Genomic DNA, 20909 nt, shown 5'->3' with positions numbered 1-20909 from the left:
TTAGCATTATTTGAAGTACATTGCTTGTTTTTTTTCATTTTCAATATATATATTTTTGTTCCGCACTTAACTATTTTGTTTAAAATATTGCTGTCAACCACAAGAAACTTGAATAAACTGTGCCGAATTTTTATATAAGCCAATTTGACTGTCGTGCTCCACTTTCTGATAAGTATTCGTACATATTTAGGCAACCTATCAATTTCTAACTTCAACATTTTATCTACTCAATAATAATAATAGCGGTATTTGTCTTAATATAAATTCAAATAAAAAATAAAGGAAATTACCTTTCACTTTTAATGTTTTTGAGAGTTCATTAACAAAACATTATCATATCGTAAAGTATATTAGAACTAATAGTTGTGTGGCAGTACTCGTTTAGTATACAAATATTCACCAGCTAGAGCAAATTTTTGAGCAAATATACGAAACAACTTTATATACTTTGTACCATACATATTTTTGACACATGTTTATATACAGACATAACATATACAGGATATACATATCTATGCCAATAGTAACTAAAAATATCACTTCAATCAAAACATCAATCCATACATTTTTGGAAACAATAATTAGAATCAATATTGGTATTCTAATATTAAATTTTAAAGGGAACACATACCTAATGTAGTGTAAAACACACACGATTGAATGTATTGATATCACCAACTTATATTACACCAGGAATCCAATCTATATAATGGATTTTCCATCTTTACAATTATTAAATATTATGTGATTAAATCTGGAAGTTTTTTAAATTAAACAGAAAGATGTATTAGGTGTAGAAAAATTTATTTTCTATTATGAAGGTATGAAATATAATTGACCTATAATGACCAATACATAATACATATTCACAAATTTTATTTTTAGTAATGAAATCTAAGAAACTAATTCCTTATAAACAAACAAATTGAAAAATATTAAAGAAGTATAAAATGTATAAAAAAAATAAAAAATGATTTATGAAGTTAATTACTAGTGAATATATATTCTCTCAGGGTAGAGTCTTTAATACTTCCAGTAATCTAAATAGATTTAGTCTAGTTATTATATTCTAAATTATAAAACAAAGTATAAATTAAAAGCATATAATGCTTAGACTAAAAAGAAAATATATTTATATGTATATATATATTATATATATATATATATATATATATATATATTAGTTCCTAGCCAGTTTATATACAAGTATATAATAAAACAATGATCTTTATTAATTAACATATAATCATACACGGTCTTAGTCAAAGAATACGATGCAAATATATTATATGTTTCTATTGTGTGAATATATGTTTATAAGTATTTATAAAAGAAATATAAAAATTCCTTTTTCTTTTATAAATGATTTATAATTAACATTTTTTTATATAAATATTTATAAAAAAAATATAAAGATAACATTTTTTTTTGTTTTTTAGAATTTTTTTATGTATATAAAATTTATTTATTATAATAATAATATATAATAAAAATATATAATATAAAATTTTATATAATACTATTCATATTATGTATACATTACGAAAAATCTTCGATGCTTGTGGTACTCTACACCGTTATTAACCAGTACTCTCTTTTTTTCTACTACCTATGTATATAATTTTATATAGTTTTACACAATTATTTATATTTAAATAATTTCAAAAAAAATATTTATAAACATAAAATTAGAGTTTTAGAATATATTTAACAATATTATTCTTAACAGCAAATATTCTTAAATAAAAAAATTTTCACAATATACGAGTATCACAGAAAACCTTTTACTAGATATTTTAAAATATATTTCACAATTTTTTTATTTGCTTTAGTATCTATTATTAAAAATAACTACGGGTAAATTATTTAAATTAAAACCGGTTTTTAATACTCTTCTCAAATAATAAGGTCAATTCTCAGGATTAAAATTTTTGAAGCGGCGTTTAATCGATTGAACAGTTGAACTAATACGTGTACAAAATCTTTTTTCATTTTTTCTTCTTTCTGCTTTGCTTTCAGAATATCACTTTTGAATCTAGTTTATGTGTATGAACTTCATCTAGTGTGCCCTTAAGCAAAAATTAATTCACCAAAATTAATTCTCAAAAAAGAATCCTATTTATTCAGACATTTTTCTTTTATGTATATTACTATATATATAACTATAGGTTCTATTCTAACCGAACTTGTTCTGCAACTCCGTCAACTTAGTTATATAGCCTTAACCATAATTCTATTCATTAATTCAAAGTGTTTTTATTTAGATTAAAATTTTCAACTGCTTTAAAAATTGAATAAAAACTGTTATAAAAATTTAGTTTTAATATGCGGAATTAGTCCAGTAAGTTTTGGCGAAATAACAAAAATAACATTACATAATAATAATAGAGGTTTTTTCGAACAGTAGTGAACTACAAGAACAAAAATTTTATTATCATTTTTTTTTAAATTTTTTTTAATAATTATACTTATATTACGCACTTAATAATATGCTTATTTTTTATCTTATACTTTTTGTTTATTTTATTGTATTAAAAATAAGTTTTATTAATTAAGTTTTATTGATTTTTATTATATATTAATATCCCTAACAACGTATTAAATAATTTTTTTGTGTAAATTTTTTATTTATAATAAGAAATTTATAAATTTTAATTGTTTCGGATAATAATTTTTATAATAGTCAATAAAATGTTTAATTCCATAATTTTTTTTTAAATATTTATTGAAATTAATTTTATAGTATTTATTTATTATTTTAATTGTGTTTATACTAATTTTAAAATATTTTAGATAATAATGTTTTGTCTAATACTTTTTATAATAGTCAATAAAATATTTAATAGAATAGAATAATTCTTTTTAAATATATGCTAAATAAATTTTATGGTATTTAAATACCACCTAAATTAGGCTCGTAGGCCTTCCTTTCGCCCACATTGTTTATTATATTTTTGAGATTTATTGTTTAAATTAGAAAGCAAAGCTATTGAGATATATAGTCTGTTAAGATAATAAAACTCTATGGGTATAGTTTTTATATTTTGTTCAAACAACTTTATTTACTATAACAATTGCTGAAATATAGCTTAAAACGTTGTCACTATAACTGACTTAATTTGTTTATCAAATAATAGTGTTTTATGATTTCGTTATCAATAAACTAATTTCAGTTAATATTGCGAACCAAAAATAAAGTCACTTATATCAACAAAATTCATTGAGAATAAAAAAAACAGATGATAACAACAATAACGCAATAAATAAAATATACTTGAGTGAAATATTTTGATATGGAAGCTTATATGTAAATAATATGAAGAAATGAGGTCATTATACATCAACTCAAAATATTGAACAGGTTGATTCACAAATACTGAATATATTTGTTTCCATATGATTTTATTCTTAATGAGTATTTTTCGAAAGAACTTCATCTTTGTTTACTAAATACTTAATCGTAAATTAATTAATGTAAGTATTGTCGTAATTTTAGACTTTAATAAAAAATTAAAATAAAATTATTTTTAATTTATTGAAAAAATTTATACCCTTCATAAGCAATTAAAATTCTAATTAAAGTATTAACAGATTTATCTTTTTTATTAGAAATACAACTATATTTAGCAACAATTTTGTTCATTTATTTATTGAACTTATTTATAAAATTTATTAAATTACAAATAATACAAAATTTCTTCAGATAAGTTTCATGTATAAAGTCTCCAGAATCGCAAAATAAAATATAAAAAGCATTGACGAATCAAAGTAGGCCCGATCAACTGTAAGACAACTATGCTAGTACATGAACCAAACCTAATCTTTAGACTTACATTTCTTATCAACCAGACAGAGCTATCATCTTTCAAAAATAATGACATAGTTAAGTTTATAGACTTGTCAGATTGATATGATTTTACTTATATGGGGGAGTCGTACATATTTTCTTTAACGTTGTCCATACTAAGTCTTTATACTAGTTTTTGATGTGCTCTTAACCTAGTGTATAGAAATATTTATGCGTGTTATCACAACAAGCCATCATTTTTAATAAATAATAACTACTAAATAAGCTTTTAGTGCCAGCCCGTCACTAAAACCTAACTTAAGCTGATCCAAAACATCAAACATTTCTCTTAGACTGATTGAAAATTGGACCTTTACTGGTTTTGCGAATTTTTTTTTTATGGTGACATCGACAGGTCCTTCTCGAACTTGTAATTTTAGTTTCGTAAACAGGAGAATCACATGGACCTATATGCTAGGACTGCATGCTGGATCTATCACATTTGTTAAGATTTTTAACGACATTGTGCCATCGCAAAACATGTAGTAATTTAATAAACTATATAACATAAACACATCAGATAATCTCATAGATCATTAAATACTCATAACTAAGTATTCAATTGCTAACAAAATATTGTGGTAAAGAACTGTTTTAGAACTATTCGCAGGCCTTTTTCAAATTCTAAACTTTGTTTGCTTTTTGTGTAGAATATAAATATTAGTAATAAATTAGTAATATCTTTTGGAAAAGTCATTTATGTACAGTTGTTGTATTTCTATACAAAGAATATCTGTATCTGAAGTTTTATAAATTAAAAAAATTTGACAAACAAAATCTCATTCTCAACAATAATTGAATTTATTTACAAACAAATAGAATTAAACTTTATATCATATTTCCACTGCTTACTGAGTAAGTTATTTAAGTAACTTTAAGATTTTGCCGTTTTTATTAGCATAATATTCTTAATGCTTGTAAAAGAGCTCTTTGTATGGTTAACGAAACTTACTTAGTAAGTTACACTTATTAAGTAAGCAGTGGAAACATGTTATTAATTCAAAAAACATTTAATATTATTAAAAAAATAAATTATTAAGTTTTGCAAAAAGCTTCAGTATTTTATAGATCCATAAACTAATATATATCAAGTATGTATTTGATCAAGTAAAATCAAATAAAATTCGCTTAGCATACAAACAAGATTAAGAACTTAATATACCATTTTCATATTGGTGTCAAGTCAATACAAGTGTTTTCTGCAAACTGTCTATACTAGCAGATAGATAACAGATATATTGCTAAGGTATTGTTGCAATTTAGTTGAGTGTGAAGGTTAAACAAGTATATTTTTGAAACTGCCAATACCTAAAGATAGATAAGAGATGTATTCGTAATTCATTATTTCAATTGACTTTGATAATAAGAACAGAATGGATTTTCACATTGACATTAATAAACAGGTGAAGTCCCACAATAACAATTGTATTAAAACGTGTCTTGGAAATTCAGGCATAATATATTATAGATTTCCTTATAAATATAAATAAATTTTACGTAACATATTTCGTGATCGTTCACACATATCATATTGATACTATTCAGAGAATTTTAACAAAAGAATATTTAAAATAGAAACAAAGCGATCGGTAAGATAGTCTCGTAATAATAATGATTTAGTAATAATTTTACTTATCAAAAGAAATTCTTAAAACTGTGAGTCTGTTTCCTGTTCATACTTGAAGTTACTATAATTATTATGTATAAAAAATTATAAAAAATTCTACTTAAAACACAAAAAAAATTAAAATAAAACCATGGTTTTCTCATAGGCAGTCATAAATTTTTTATTAAAACTAAATGATTATATATCATACGAAAGTATTTGTTATAGTATATGACCACCTAATTAGCAATAGGCTTTTATCTGTTTATTATATATGTCTTATCATGTATGCTTATGTATGTACCACAACATTATATTTAGTAGTTTGGTACTACTAAACTAGTAATATGTTTTTATAATACACTAAGCACACACCTCTATTTATAACATCCTCTTTATACAGACTTGAAATCACATACATACATTAAAATATGTACATCTCACCTTATTCCCAATCATTGTACAAATAAGCGCAATAAGTGCAATTTATGGTATATAATTAAAATAATTATATATCTATACCAGAAGCAAAGCGTCGAATGGTTCAGAATGGTTAACAAAGTTTCCTTTTTAGATCTTTTTTTTATAAGGTAAATAATGTCACTATTTTGCTACTTAACACTTTTTATAATAGCTTTTCCAAACTATGTTCAATATTGAATAAACACAAAACATACAAACAAATATAAATAATAGAGATATAATAAAAGAGAAAACAAGTCCCGCAAAATATGTACGTGCAAGCGGTTCAATAAAAAAAGTGAACCTCCAATGTTATGCAAAGTAAATACAAAAGAGAAAAGAAATGACTGAGCGAAAATCGCTTTACATTTGACGACAGGTTCACTCGACCAAATTGAACTGCAAGTTCATACAAAACGTGCAAATACAATCAAAGTCACGGTTGCCGTTTTATATGGGCAAATGGTTCAATAAAAAAATTGAACCGCTCATAGTAAATACAAAGTGAAAGATTAAATGAACGCATGAGAGTTTCTTACTCTTATGTAGAGGTTGGAAATAAACCAAAAACAAAATCATTATTGCAATTTTATACTAGCAAATGGTAAAAGTAAAGAAAAAAATTAAAGAAATTTGAAGTGAAAAATAATATTTAGAAATGGATAAATGTCTGATTAAAGATTTAATTCAAATATCTTTTTTTAAACGATCTTCTGAAAAAAAGGTTTTAATTCATAAGAAGTATTTGGTACCTGATGTAAAAATGTCGAAATCTGTGGTGTCGCCGTTTTCCTACAGTTATTTACCATAAAAACCAGTGGATCACAGGCTGCGAACATTTAAATAAATTGTTTTGTTGGTCTTGTATGCTATTTGCTTGTGGAAAGGACAAAACTCAGGAGTAGGGGGAATACGTTATAGTTGGAATTCTGTTTTGATCAAATTGTGAACACCTTGCCAAAAAGCTGAGGCCTCGCTACTGATCTATACATTTATTATTCAAAATTGATATCAATATCTAAATCGATCCTTTAGAAATTTTTTCAAGAAAATATTTCATATTAATTATTGAAACAATGTACATCTTTAATACAAATTTTTATATATATTCAAACACTTTAAATATATTATAGTATATTATCAAAGATTATAAATTAAATTTTTATTTTTTTCATTTCAGTTAATATCTTTTAAAGATGGTAAAGTTGGTGTTAATTTTGGTGGTTATCATGCAGAAGCTGGATTAGGTGGCATCTTAACTGGTAATCCAGCTCACGGTGGCTTATCTGCTTCAGCTGGCACACCATGGGGACCACAAGCTGCTGCTGGATTACAAGGAAACCTTAATGGTATGTCAAATTATTATAAAATAAAATTATTGAATATTGAAAATATATAATTTGCAATGATTAATATTCTGTAGACTTTACTTAGTAACGTCATTCCCTTAAAGTTATTGCAACTCATTTAATCGACTTTATTTTATATAAGCCATATGATATTGTTCTTTCTCATCATTTTCTATATATTCTGTTATTTATGGTGTAGTTGAATTTTTACCGCTTGTACTTCATAAGTTCAACAGCTATAGCACCATTCTCTCGAATTTTTCTATTTCTTATTCTTTTATTGCTTTTTTATTATAAGCAATTTCCTTAAAGCTTAGTTCTTACATAAAGGTAACAGGATATTTGACTCTTTTTTTTTGTTTTTTCGCTTGTTATCCTGATTACAATTGAAAAAGTTCCTCATATATTTTCCTTACATTTACAGGGCAATTCTGGCAATTCTAGCGAAAGGCCGTTTGAAAGGTCATTCGTATTCTAGCAGCGGTCTTTTGCAAGATTGGAAGCTCTTTTCGGTCTTCTAAAGACCGATTCTGCTATTGAGCAGATCTTCGATTATCAGCTAAGATTTTGTTAATGTTTTTCGTGTATAAACTTTTTTATATTTTAAATAAAAAATATAATAATTGGATTAAAAATTAATAATTAATTAATTAATTAAAATGTATAAATATAGAACAAATATTTTTTACTTCATTTTTAATATGACACAAACGTAAATGAATTGATATACTATACTGTCTTCATAAAAATTTTAAAAAGTGTATTTTTAATATTTGCATATAATATATATATTTTTTTAATTATTTAAATTTTAATACGTATTTAACATTGACTTATTAATCAATTTATTTATTTATTTATTTATATATATTTAAGCTATAATTTTAAAACTAATGAAGGTTTTTTTTGCCACTGCCGTTGTCAATGCAGCAATAGCTGCTACCACCTCTTTTATAACATAAGTTAAGTTCAGTAAATAATTATTTATGTAAAAATAATAACAATAAATAAATATATATTCTTCGGTTTTCCATCTCATTTGTTATCAATTGTTTGCTTACATGCAGTAACAACCAGTAACTGTTTTTCACCACGGACAAAACAGCTCTTTACCACGACTTACAGTTAGTTAGTTAGTTGTGGTTTAGGGACGAACGAATCTTCAATTAGCTAAGAAAACCGTTTTGAATCCACAAATCCTCGTAATAATAGGTAGAAAAGAAATGATCAAACTAGAACCACAAATTACAAATGATAAAACTTTTTTCAACAATCTTTTGTGCCAGAATAGCAAAAATCTTACAAACGGTCTTTCGGTGGATCTTACAAAGTTCTTACGATAGACTTTTAACGATTCTCCCAGAATTGCTCTGTTAGATCAGTGTTTAATAAAATTAATTATTTTTGAGTGTATGTCTATTGTATTTATTTATGTTAAATATAAAAAAATAATATGTGCTGTGATATTTCTATTTTATGACGTCATCGTGGTCGCATTGCAATGCAGTAGTATGATTCTAACTGTTTTAATAAAATTTATGTGTTTTTTTTATTATCAAAAGAGCAAAAAAAAAATGTAATGCGTCACACACGTCTCAATTTAGCTAGTGCCGAAAACTAACGTCTCCACAATACAAGCTCCTCCTATCTCAGCTCTAAATACAATTAACGATAACTATAGGATTTATATCCATATCCAGCATATGTGGTGTGTATAGACGTCAATCAGTTGCTGCTGCTACAGCAGCATTAAGCTTTGGCTGCAATTGCAGCAGCAGCGACTAACTGACATCTCGTACGGATAAAAATTATGATGCTGGTTAAAATGTGCCGAGAAGAACTTGCATAACATATATCGAGGTGCACTAACAAACAAAATGAGAACTATAATTTTGTAATGCACATTATAATTACAATCACATGATCGATATTTTTACCACATAAAAGATGGACCGAAGATTCACCGAATTTCAAATACTATTTAGTTAAATCTGTTGAAAATAATAATCGAACACTATTCCTTGCATAGGTAATTATTTGACCCATGACAATCGATTGACTGTTTTCTTATTGAATATATAGATTTAAAATCATAATTATTAATTTTTTTATAATTAATATAGAAATGAAATATAAAAAATAGATATATGTATATAGAATATAGAGACATATAGACATATAGTAATATGTGCAGGACGATATTTATACATTTATGACGTCATCATCTCGCCTCAAAAGTAATAGGCTATACCGAGAAAGTAGAATCTTCATCTGTAAGTAAGTCATCAGTACATCTTTGGTGTTTGGTTGTGTCGCTTTTAGTAAAGCAGGTAAATCCTGATTTGATATTGAAATATTGACACGTTTAAAAACATAACCTTATAGATTCTATCCTGACATACCTGACATATTCAAAATTCCCGGATATATCAGAAATTCTTAGAGATCTTTATATTATAACCATCTCTAAGCAAATAAGGATTAGCGCATATAAATTATTGAGACTTGTACACGATTTCAAAACGTGTTATCAATGAAAGTTATATACATATGTAGGTATATTAATAGGTTTCAGTTAATACAATACAAATTGCTACTTTTTTCTTGTTCGACGTTGATATTATGTTCTTATTTTTATGTTTCATTATTTGTGTATTAAAAGACATATGAGTCTATTTAAGAACAAAAAACAAACCTAACTTTTCCAAATATTTTTAATAAAGAGGTTTTTCGCACAGTAATTAACAACAACAATTACAAAAATTAATTTTTTTTTATAGTATTTTAATTAAATGAATTTTTGGCTGACCATACAGCTGTTTCAAGTATTGCCAAATACCCATCATTAGTGGTCTTGGAAATAATTCTTGTGCTTAATTATTCATAAATAATTTTTTGAGACTGCAAGTACCCGGAATTAAACTCAGGTCCTGAAGCTATTTTATATAAATTTTTTATCATTTCTCTGGAATAAATAAATTTTTAATAATTATAGAGACATGCATTATTTTTAAACTTTTATAATATTTGAAGTTTAATTTTTATTTTTAACTTTTCGTAAAACAAAATTCATATAAATATAGGGAAATGAGTAAATGAAGTAATTAAAGGAAGTCGAAAACCCCAATTTGCACTTCTGTTAATTCGATGCAAATACACTAAATGACGTGCAATAATACCGTGGGCGAAATTTTTAATTAATTACATTCTGACTGGGTGCGAATATTCCTTGTGGATGAAATCGACCATTTACAAAACGAATTACATTAATTTTAAACTGTAGTAAATATAAGTAATATTTTATATGAAAGTTTTATAATTAATAATTTTATTAAGTTTGATTAATTGAAGTCGCAATAAAAAATTTTTCATTTTCATTTATTAATTTTTTGCAGGACGTGCTGCCGGTTTTGGTTATGCTGGTGCTCAAGCAAATCCATCAGTTGGCGCTGGCGCTGTTCTGGGTGGTGCAACTGATGAAGGTGGATTCCTTGGGGCAGATGCGTATGCTAATGGTAAATCAACATCAAAATCTGTATCAGGTTTTTTCCCACCACCAGAAAGTTACCAGGTGCCATCAATATTTTCACCAAATGATGAAATCATTCCAACAAATACTGGCGACAACGTTCAGAAAATTAAACCACCAAAAAAGTATTCACTTTTTAATGCAGAGGTAAGCTTTTTATAAATAATAAATAAAAGATAAATACATTTAGAAAAAATTATATAAATAAAGTTTTTTCTGCGAATTCAAGAGTTTTAAAAAAATCAAATTTTGTCACCCAATGTCTTAAGACAATATGTTAGTATATTGAAATAGGTAAGAAAGGCATATGTGGCAGTTACTCCTAATAGTGTGCCCATATACCCACATCATTCAATGCGATATGATACGCCTATGACGAAAATCGTTTATATAGTATGTGCAGGGCAATCTTGTAGAATTAATCAATTAATTGATCAATGCTACCACCTTATTTTATTTAGTAGGAGATTGTATGATTAGAGACAATTAATATAAGATGTAGAACGGAATACAATATATATGTCCTCTAAAATTTTGAAATTCATTCGTTCTATTGCCATTACGTATACATCCATAATATTAAGAACGCATGCATTTAAGTGTAGAGAGAGAGAGAGAGAATGCGACCGTAAAGCTCTAACATAAGCAAAGTAAAGTATATAAAATAAATAAAAGCATAGGTATATACTGAGAAACCAAATCACAAAAGTTAGACAAATCAACTAGGATGCAATGAGGTAGTAAAATCAATTTTTTCCAGGTTTTTAAAGCCATTGCCTATCTTGTAATTACTGTTAGACAATTTTATACAAGTTGTCTTCGGGTTAACAATAGATATGATGGAACTCCATTGATTATTATTATTTTCTTGAAAGAATCTTTTAATTTGTAAATCAGTTTTTATAAAAATATGAGACTGTTTTGGAATTAATTTCGTTTTTGTCCACAAAAATGTAAGATTATTATTACATAAATATTTAATAATTTTTTTGTTCTGGTTTCATCATATTTTTGACGGTAGTTCGATTCCACGCTGATACAATTTTTGTTCTTTACTGTCATAATATTAATTCAGTTTTTGACATACTCGTTTCCAATTAAAGTCTAAAACGTTTAATAGAAATCAGAAATTAAATTACAATTAGAAGGTAACAGATCTGAAGTATAAAGTAGTTGTAACCTTAGGTGTATAAAACAACAAGTCTCTTGCTAAAGTCTCTAATTTGTATGCAAAACAACAACACTATCCTATTGCTTTAACAGACTATTTTTGAAGTGTCTAATTATCTAAGAAACTGTAGAAAATAATGTTTATTATAAAATGATTAGAAATCCATTGTGAATGTTCATTAGAAGATTCTAGTCAGAAAATTTAATTAATTAAAAATAAAAAAAATAATGTTGTAATTTACTATTGTTCAAAAACCACACTATTGAAACAATAGTATCTATTAAGAAAATAGCTTTTTTTTATTATAATTGACGTCAGAATCAAATTAAATAAATGTTTTTAACTATGATTAATTTAATATAAATGAAAATTTTAATATTTCAAGCATAGTAACTATTGGTTTTAATTTGCTAATTTATTTAAATTTGATTTTTCTTAAGTTTTGAATACATAAATAAGACTTCTTTATGGTGCAAATATAAATTTTAATACAATAGAATAGTGATAACTATGTATCTGTAAGAAACTTTAACAAGAGACTTTAACAAGAGACTTTAGTAATTGACTTTAGTAAGTGACATTAGTAAGAGACTTTAGCAAGACACTTGTTGTTTTTTACAGCATTTCGAAGCAGCCGAATACACCTAATATTAAAAACTGTTTTGTAAGTCTTGTCTTGTTAATCAAAAAGTATAATTTTAGAATGTATCTCCATATCATTATATTGTAATAACTTTAAAATAATTTACTTAATTTGCCTTGTTAAAAAAAATAATTTTATGACCTAAACTTCTGTTATTAATTTTAATCCCACACCAATGTCGACTACAATATCACAACAAAAATAGTTTAAGTTATTATTAATTAAGAGATGAACCTAAACCTTTAACATTTTTCAATTTCTAAGCTACCAAACCAAATTGCTGAATGTGAAACAGCTGTGGATTCAAACAAGAACCAACCCACAACAAATTTACAACCAAGTGATAAAAAGCTTTCCAGCATCACAACAACAAAAGTCATAAGTACACGCACCTATGTCAATGATCCAGTGAGTACAGTGCATAAAACTGCAAATATTCCGAAAAGTGATGATGGTTCAGTGATAATTGTGGAACGACAAAAGCAAAATCTACGTGGACGGAAACAACAGAGGCGTCGGGTGACAAAAACTCGCCAACGCGTTGTCGTACAACAGACCCCGGATGTTAGTTATGTCAAACTAGAGACGACAGAGGTGAAAGAAAGTACAATTTATAAAAAAAAAAACCAACTTGAAAAAAAAACATAACGAAGCCATAAGCAAATGCATGCTATATTTTTTCACATATGAAATGGAAAAAAAATTCCATCATAAATACGAGTTTGTTTGCAGCATGGAGCATATTTTGCAGGCAACAAAGGATAATGGAAATGCAACCAACGTAACGTACAACAACGCAACAATGCAACGCAAAGTTATTGTTTGTGTCGGAGATAAAAAATGTCCTTACACACTTGGCTTAAGGCACGTTTCACGCTCTGCATTGCACTTGGCGGTTTATTTAAATTGAGCAGTTAAATTCCAAATGTCTGCCATATATTATTTTTCATTTTTCCTTAAGGCGCTACTAGTTAGATTCGTTCGTTTAACACAATACGATACTTCAGTACAACGTCTGTTTGTATCATAAAATATATAAACATTGCATTTAAAGGACAAGATTTGACAAATTTTTTCCAATTATATGTAAATTGATCAATTTTATATTTTTCCTAAAGGGAATTTTTATTATGCTTAAAGAAAATGTGATAAAAATATCCAATAAAAATACTTAATAATATATAAAATAATAACAGAATTAAATAAGTATGCTTATCATACTTATTAAACTTATGAAATATAAGTTCTAACTTAAGTTCTAATCTGGTATACTTATTAAACACTAATACTTATTTAAACCAATTCAATAATATAATAAGTATGCTTAGACCTTACAGAAGTTTCAGTACTCCATGCACGAAAAGTATATATAAAAACAGGACTTGCTTTAGATTTCGACTTAGATTAAGTTATTATAGTAATAGTGTGGATTAATAAAAATCTATGAGCCCAATGTATAGCCACAAAAATTTTTAAAAAGCTTAAAAGAGATCAACTTATATACAGATGTCGGCATTTTATTGATTTTGTAAACCTTGTATTTGGCTACTCTATAACAAAAGGTTTCAACTTATTTTATCATCTTTTAGATGATCCGAATTTGTTTCTAAGACACAATGTTTAATAACCTTAATGATAAGCAGTGTTGAACTCTATCAATATTGCGTTTAAAAATACAGACAGTCGAAAACCATCCCAAGAATAGTTTTGACCGATATCGCGAACTTAAGTGTAGATTGTGTCTAGTCGTATTTATGTATACATCTATACCCAATCGGTAACAACAATCATAGCTTTTTAAAAAAAACGGAACTTCTACTTGAAAGATGTAGCATTGATTAGAAAGTCTTTAATATGCAAGAGTAGACAGTCAATCGGTAATAACAAACAATAGTTTTAAAAAAGCACGGTAATTTCTGCTGGAAAGATGTAGCCATGATTAGGACGTCTTTAATATGTAAAAATATTCAGATCCCTAAATAATCTTCTTTAGCCAGAACCTTAACTACATTGTCCGTTACTTATTTTAAAGCCATCAATGTAAGAAGTCAGATCCTTGATTGTATTATCCATTACTTATTTTTTAGCCATCAATATAAATTGTCAGAAATTCTTCTAATGAGAACCTTCCAGTAGTCAGGTACTCTGTTTGTATAATGCATATAAATTTTATATCGAAATAATCTGTTGATATGGTACTTTTCAACAAATGATTTCATACCTAGGGAAACATTGAAAACTGTATATCATAAACTGTGGGAATATATTTTCAAATACTTATATACAGATTTATACATAAAAATTTATATTCCATAGTTAGTTTCTATGATCAGTACGTTATAAAGTCCAGCAATTTTATAAGTATGTTAACTTAGTCCACATGGTTTTACAGAAAGTTTTTAAGTAACAATCAGCAAAACAATACAACTACTGGCATTATACAACATTTTTACTAGTAAATTATAAAGCAATAATTAAAGTAATATGTACGTTAAATCAATTCATAAGGTTTAATGCTAATTTTTGATAACTATATCTTTAGCTCTATCTGGTTCTATTTTTTTAACCAAAACCAAAAATAAATAAATTACTTCTTTATATTTAAATAAAATCCTTTTGTTTTTTAAATATTCATAACATTCATAAATCACCAAATTTATTGTTCTAATATTAATTCTTTAAATGAAAACTCAAATGCATTTGCGCTCAAACATAATTCTCATTTACTTTAGTGATCAATTTCTGTTTAAAGTCATCCATTTCTACTGGAATATTGTTTGATGTTAATAAAAATTTTTGACTATTACCTAGTTAAGCTTTTTAATGCTATAAGTATGTAGGAATGTAATAATTTATAGCGATTATATATAATTATATTAATACTTTATGTAGGTACACTGTACTTTCATTTACAAATTCATCGAAAATACTGATACTAAATAGATATCGAGTACTGAACGTATATTCTTTAAATTTGAGTTGAGTTTTTTAAGCCATTCTCTCTGTCTGCATCCCTGATCTCTATGAAATTCCACCTCTATGATATTTGGATTCATATGATGAATCCATCTATAAACGGTCTACCATGTAATAATTTTTGAGGGCATTATGTTTTTAGTAAAACCTCTTCGCTAATATTATGACCCATGGTATTGTTAGAATATTTTTAAAACTCAATAAAACAAAAAATTCGGTCTTATTGAAATGTGTTATTTTTAAGGCTTAGGTTCCAATGGGTTATAATAATATAGGAGACATATAATTTTACAATACAGATCTTCGGTTTGAGATATAAATTGCGATCATAACTACCATTTCACGCTCGACGGAAGTATTATGCGCTATTTTTATCTTTTTAGAAAAATTATTTTATTTTATTTTTATTTTATTTCTTTAGAATAATCGACTTTTTTTTTGATATGTGATAATATTATCGTATTATACTTATAAAAATTGATATTAATTTTATTTTAATTTAATTTTTTTAAATATATTTATTTTAATAGATATTATTTGTAATGTTTATATTTATTATATCTTAGTGTTCAATATTTTTCTAATGAATTTTTTTATCTTTAAAATTTTATTGTAAAATATTCTTAAAAACAGATTAATATAATAATATAATTAATATTTTTTTTTTGTAATATTTTATTATCTAAATTCTATAATTTTTTTTATTACATTATGTTACAATTTTTATTAAACACATAATTTTTGCTTTATTTCATCAACATTTTATTATAATTTTTAAAAATATATTGTATGTAAGACTGATCATTTGCAATTTAATTTATTTATAAATATAATTCCTTAAATATCAATATGAATATTTCTAAAATTATATAAAATTTCATAAATCAATTACATATAGTACAAATGTTTTTCTAAAAATGAATATGCTTGAGTTAAATATTTTTAAAAATAAATTATGATTAAATTACACATTTTTTTATATAAATAAAAAATATTTTCTTACATTTTCATAATTTTTAAACCATATACAATATACATATATACAGAAATACTCAAATATTGTTTTAAACATAATTTTAATATTTATACAGTATAATTTATTTTTACCAGGCGTTCACTTAGGTCGTTTTTTGTTTTAGTTAAAATTAATTACTAAATTATTTATATTATTTATTTTTATTTATATATTAATAAATAATACATTATTATTAATTAGTTATTTAAAATTTCATTTTTTATTAAATTCCATTATCAATTTAGCATTTAATACCATAAATTAATTAATTATATAATTCATTTTTTTATTAAAATTAAAAGTTTTTTTATTTTATTATTTTTTTTTATTTTATTTTATGGTTATTATCTATAGTATATAGTATTTTATTTCATTTGTAATATGAAAAAAAAAATATTTTTGTCATATTAAAATAAATATACATTTAATATATAATATATAAAATATATATAAAATATTAGTTCCAAATTTTATTTATATTGTTTATATTAAAGTTTGTATGAACAAAAATATTTTTAATAAATTTATATACAAATGGAAATGTATAGACATATTATCAATATATTCATTTATATAAAAATATTAGTTATAATTATTTTTAAAAATTAAATATTTTACATATAAAGTTATTATAATAGTTTAGTTATATAAATATTAATGTATAAAACCGACCAAGTATTAATCATGGAAAATCAAGCTGCACTACACCACTGCATTGAATTATTCAAAGGATTTGCACGGTGACATTACAGCCTATTGAACCGATCCGAAATAATTCTTCTGAATTATGCACTTTTATTATTGCTGTTGCTGTTGTTGTTTTTGTTGTTGCTGTTGTTGGAACGTACGCCTTACCATTATTTAATTGTTGCATTTTGCGGTTTCCGGCCTAGTGATGATTTTTTTAATGAATGTTAGTTACTTCCTGCCTTTGTCGCCATTGTTGCTGCTACAACTACAACTATGGGATGCAGCTGGTATTGTTCAAGTGGAATGCGTGTGGCATTTGTGCATTTGGCGTTTATGGTTTCAATTTTTTTTAATTTTCTTCTTTTTTTTTGGTACTGTTTTGCCCCACTTTAACCCTTTTTTAGCCTTGATTTAATGCTTTTGACAATTTTATAGTATAAATTAATAATACAATTTTGTAATAATACAAGCATGTGGTTTACCGGTGCTGGTAATGAAAAATAATTATTTCTCCCATAATCAACCACAAATTTTCCCTTTAATAGAAAAATAAATTTACAAATACATTACACACTTATTAGAAAGGACAAAAATAAACACAGAAAAGAACATGCTTACACTTTTAAATAATATTATTTAAAATGTTTTATTAACTTATTTAATTTTGCTTTAAGCTAAACTAAAAATAAAAGAATATTTAAAAGGGATTTTAAATTTTTCAGCGCCCTCAAAGCAACGCTGTACATTCAAAAACTGTGGTAAAAACTGTGAACACAGTCGCACAGCCTGAGCCCGCACTAGAACCTGTGGCACCAGCACACAAGGATGATCGCCTGACTGTAAGTTGCTGCCAGCCAGGAATTGTCAATAGCGCCTTAAATGTAAGAAATAATACTCCTATTATTATCTTTTTAAAAACAAATTACTGTAACAAAATTATCTTTTCAGATTCCAATCGGTATTTTACGCTCATTGCAAGATTCTCTTTCTGGTTTTCATGTAACCAAATCTGTCTCTGTATCTAAGTAAAGTGATGCCTATAACACCGATGCTTTTTGTATTAGTTAAAATTTTCTATTTAATGTAAAATATGAAATATAATATATGAAATAGGGAACTTAAGTAATGTTTAAATAAAATTAATACTCTTTTATACACTACTGAATATATTTTTTTTAATTTGTGTGAATATATGGATTGTTGATTGTGACCTTGGCGTAGTGTAGGGGTTCCGTAGACGCCTCTAAGAGCTATGCGGGAGACAGCGTAGTTACTGCTAGGGCCTCCATTGTCGGTATGGTCTTAGGTGAGCAATCGAAGCAAACAACAAGCCGCAACGGTCTTATTCGGTTGGTCTTGCATCATCTAGTCGTCCCCCGGAATGTAGGCAAGGAGTCAGCCGTTTTAGCATTCTTGCTTCGAAGTTCACAGCCAGTCTTTTTTGGCTATATGCCAATTATTCATACATCTAAACTTTCTCTGATTAATGAAACCAAAAGAAATAATATTCAACTGAACCCAATGATGACGACAATTATTTGTTACGATCCTATGTTTCTTGTACGAATTTGAGGATTAAATATAATATAAGTGTATGGACGGAGATATATAGACATACTAATGTTTTTTTTGTACTCCAAAAAAATGAAAGAATTGGAGAATATTAATAAAGCGCTTGTGAAGAAGTGGCATGAAGTGTTGAAGAAATGGCGATTGCAGTTTTAAACCAGTTTCAAAAGATCAGTTTTATATGAATAATTAGTTAATGATTATATATTAATAATATAAACTTGACTTATTGACTTGTAACTAGAACTGTCAATATTTTAGCATACTGACTTAACATATCTCTTTGCCTTCACATTTAGTATAATGTCACTTTATGTACATTGGTCGAAAAAACAATATGGAACAAAGATTAAGTTCTGCTTTAATTTTATTAAAATAATACATAATCTCATTTTATTTATTTTAAAGTTGATCTCATCGAGCCTGAGACAAAGTGCATCAACAAATCATTACGTTAAACTTTACACATATCCGACAAAAAAGGGATGTGAGGTCATGAAATTTATACGAACTGTGTAGTTAGTTATAATTTTTCTGAAAAGATAGCGGACTTAATAAATTTCAGTATAAAAATGGTACCAGAGAAAAACAAAATTACACTAAATTTTGAAGTAAGAGTGCACTACAACAAAAGTACATAAACACCATATAAAATGCAGTAAAATGAAATTATGATGCCATTTTTATTTTGAAAATGCTTTTAGTTGAAGTAGGTTAGTCAGCCCTAATGCACAACAACAACTTTCTTTCACAAAAACGTATCTTAAATAATGACTGGTTGTGATACCATGAATTAGCGATATTCATAAGCAGACCAAAGAAATTCTAGAAGGATTGCAGAAGTCAGTGTACAAATGACTCTAAAAGGTAAAATTTCCACATTCAAGTGAAAATTTGATTAAAAGAGCCTTTCAGTTTATGAACTTGATAAAGCAATAAACTAATGTCTCCAAATTAAGTTACTAATTTTGCAAGATCTGTTTGCGATTTGTCATGTCAGTAAGAAAAGGTGCCAAAAATTTTAAAAGTTTTATTTTCCGAAGATAGTCATTTACGAAGAAATTGAAATATGATTTCTTTCAACTTCTCAGAATCACAAACACAATAAATATCATTATAGCGTGGACCCAGTCTAACCCAGTCTAACCGTAGTGCTAAGCAGGTTGAAACAATTGTTTGTTACTTTTCTTTTTTATTTTGGATCAAAAAGATTTTGAGATTAAAATTTATATGGCAAATTATATACAGACTAATTAAATTAATTATAAAATTCGAACATTTCCTAAAACCACTGATGATGAGTACTCAGCAATGCTCGAAACAGCATTGTATGGTCAGCAAAAATTTCAATAAATTAACTAAAATTTTTGTTATTGTCTTTTCATTTCTATTCAAACCTTTTCAAAATCAATTCTTTTAAATGTTTATCCAATTCTTTTAAATTTTTAATGTTAACAAAAGTTAGTTTAATTATAAAACACCAAAAGTATCTAATAGCCTACATTAGTCTCGAAAATTAAATGAAGTTTTAATTATCATTCTCATACCTAAGAATGTATATTAATGTGTTTTATATTAATGTAAACATATCAATTGAATTAATAGATATTTTAGAATTTTAAGAAAATTTGCTTAACTATTTTTGACCAAAGTAATTATAAGTTAGACACTTAACTTTGAAATGTAGACAACTTAGATTTAAACGATCGTTATAATGTTCAAACTAATTTTAATAGAAAAACTTTTGAATTCTAACACAATAAAGTCAAAAAGTTCAAAAGGCATTTTAACCTCCACTTCCTAACAAAATAAAAGTTATACTGTAAAAAATACAGTATAAACCCAGATATGCGAAAGGTATTCACATAGCAAAAAATATGTGACCCAGCTATTAATCTTAAAGAATTAATTGAAACATTCCGCAAATACATTTACAAACCGAACACAACCAACAAATGCTTCAATTTTAAAGTTTTTATGCACAAAGTCTAACTTCATCCAATTTTTATATTTATTTCATCCTTTTGGAAATATGCACTTGTGTAGTGGTTT

General features: G+C 25.9%; 1 protein-coding gene across 3 annotated transcripts in view; it reads left to right on the top strand.

Annotated features, from left to right (window-relative positions):
* LOC119679685 overlaps positions 1-18422 on the top strand; it is a 131752-nt gene extending 113330 nt beyond the window's left edge. For all 3 annotated transcript variants that reach the window (XM_038092175.1, XM_038092177.1, XM_038092176.1), the window contains exons 3-6: positions 7096-7264; positions 10660-10940; positions 18011-18169; positions 18237-18422. In XM_038092175.1, coding sequence (XP_037948103.1) covers positions 7096-7264; positions 10660-10940; positions 18011-18169; positions 18237-18317 — 690 coding nt within the window. In that variant the 3' untranslated portion in view covers positions 18318-18422. The remainder of the gene's footprint in view (positions 1-7095; positions 7265-10659; positions 10941-18010; positions 18170-18236) is intronic.
* The last annotated feature ends 2487 nt before the right edge of the window (positions 18423-20909 follow it).

Source organism: Teleopsis dalmanni, chromosome 2 (genome assembly GCF_002237135.1).
Source record: "Teleopsis dalmanni isolate 2A chromosome 2, ASM223713v2, whole genome shotgun sequence".
NCBI classification, from domain to species: Eukaryota; Metazoa; Arthropoda; class Insecta; order Diptera; family Diopsidae; genus Teleopsis; species Teleopsis dalmanni.
Note: the sequence above shows the minus strand (reverse complement) of the source record. Positions and strands in the feature narration are given on the sequence as shown.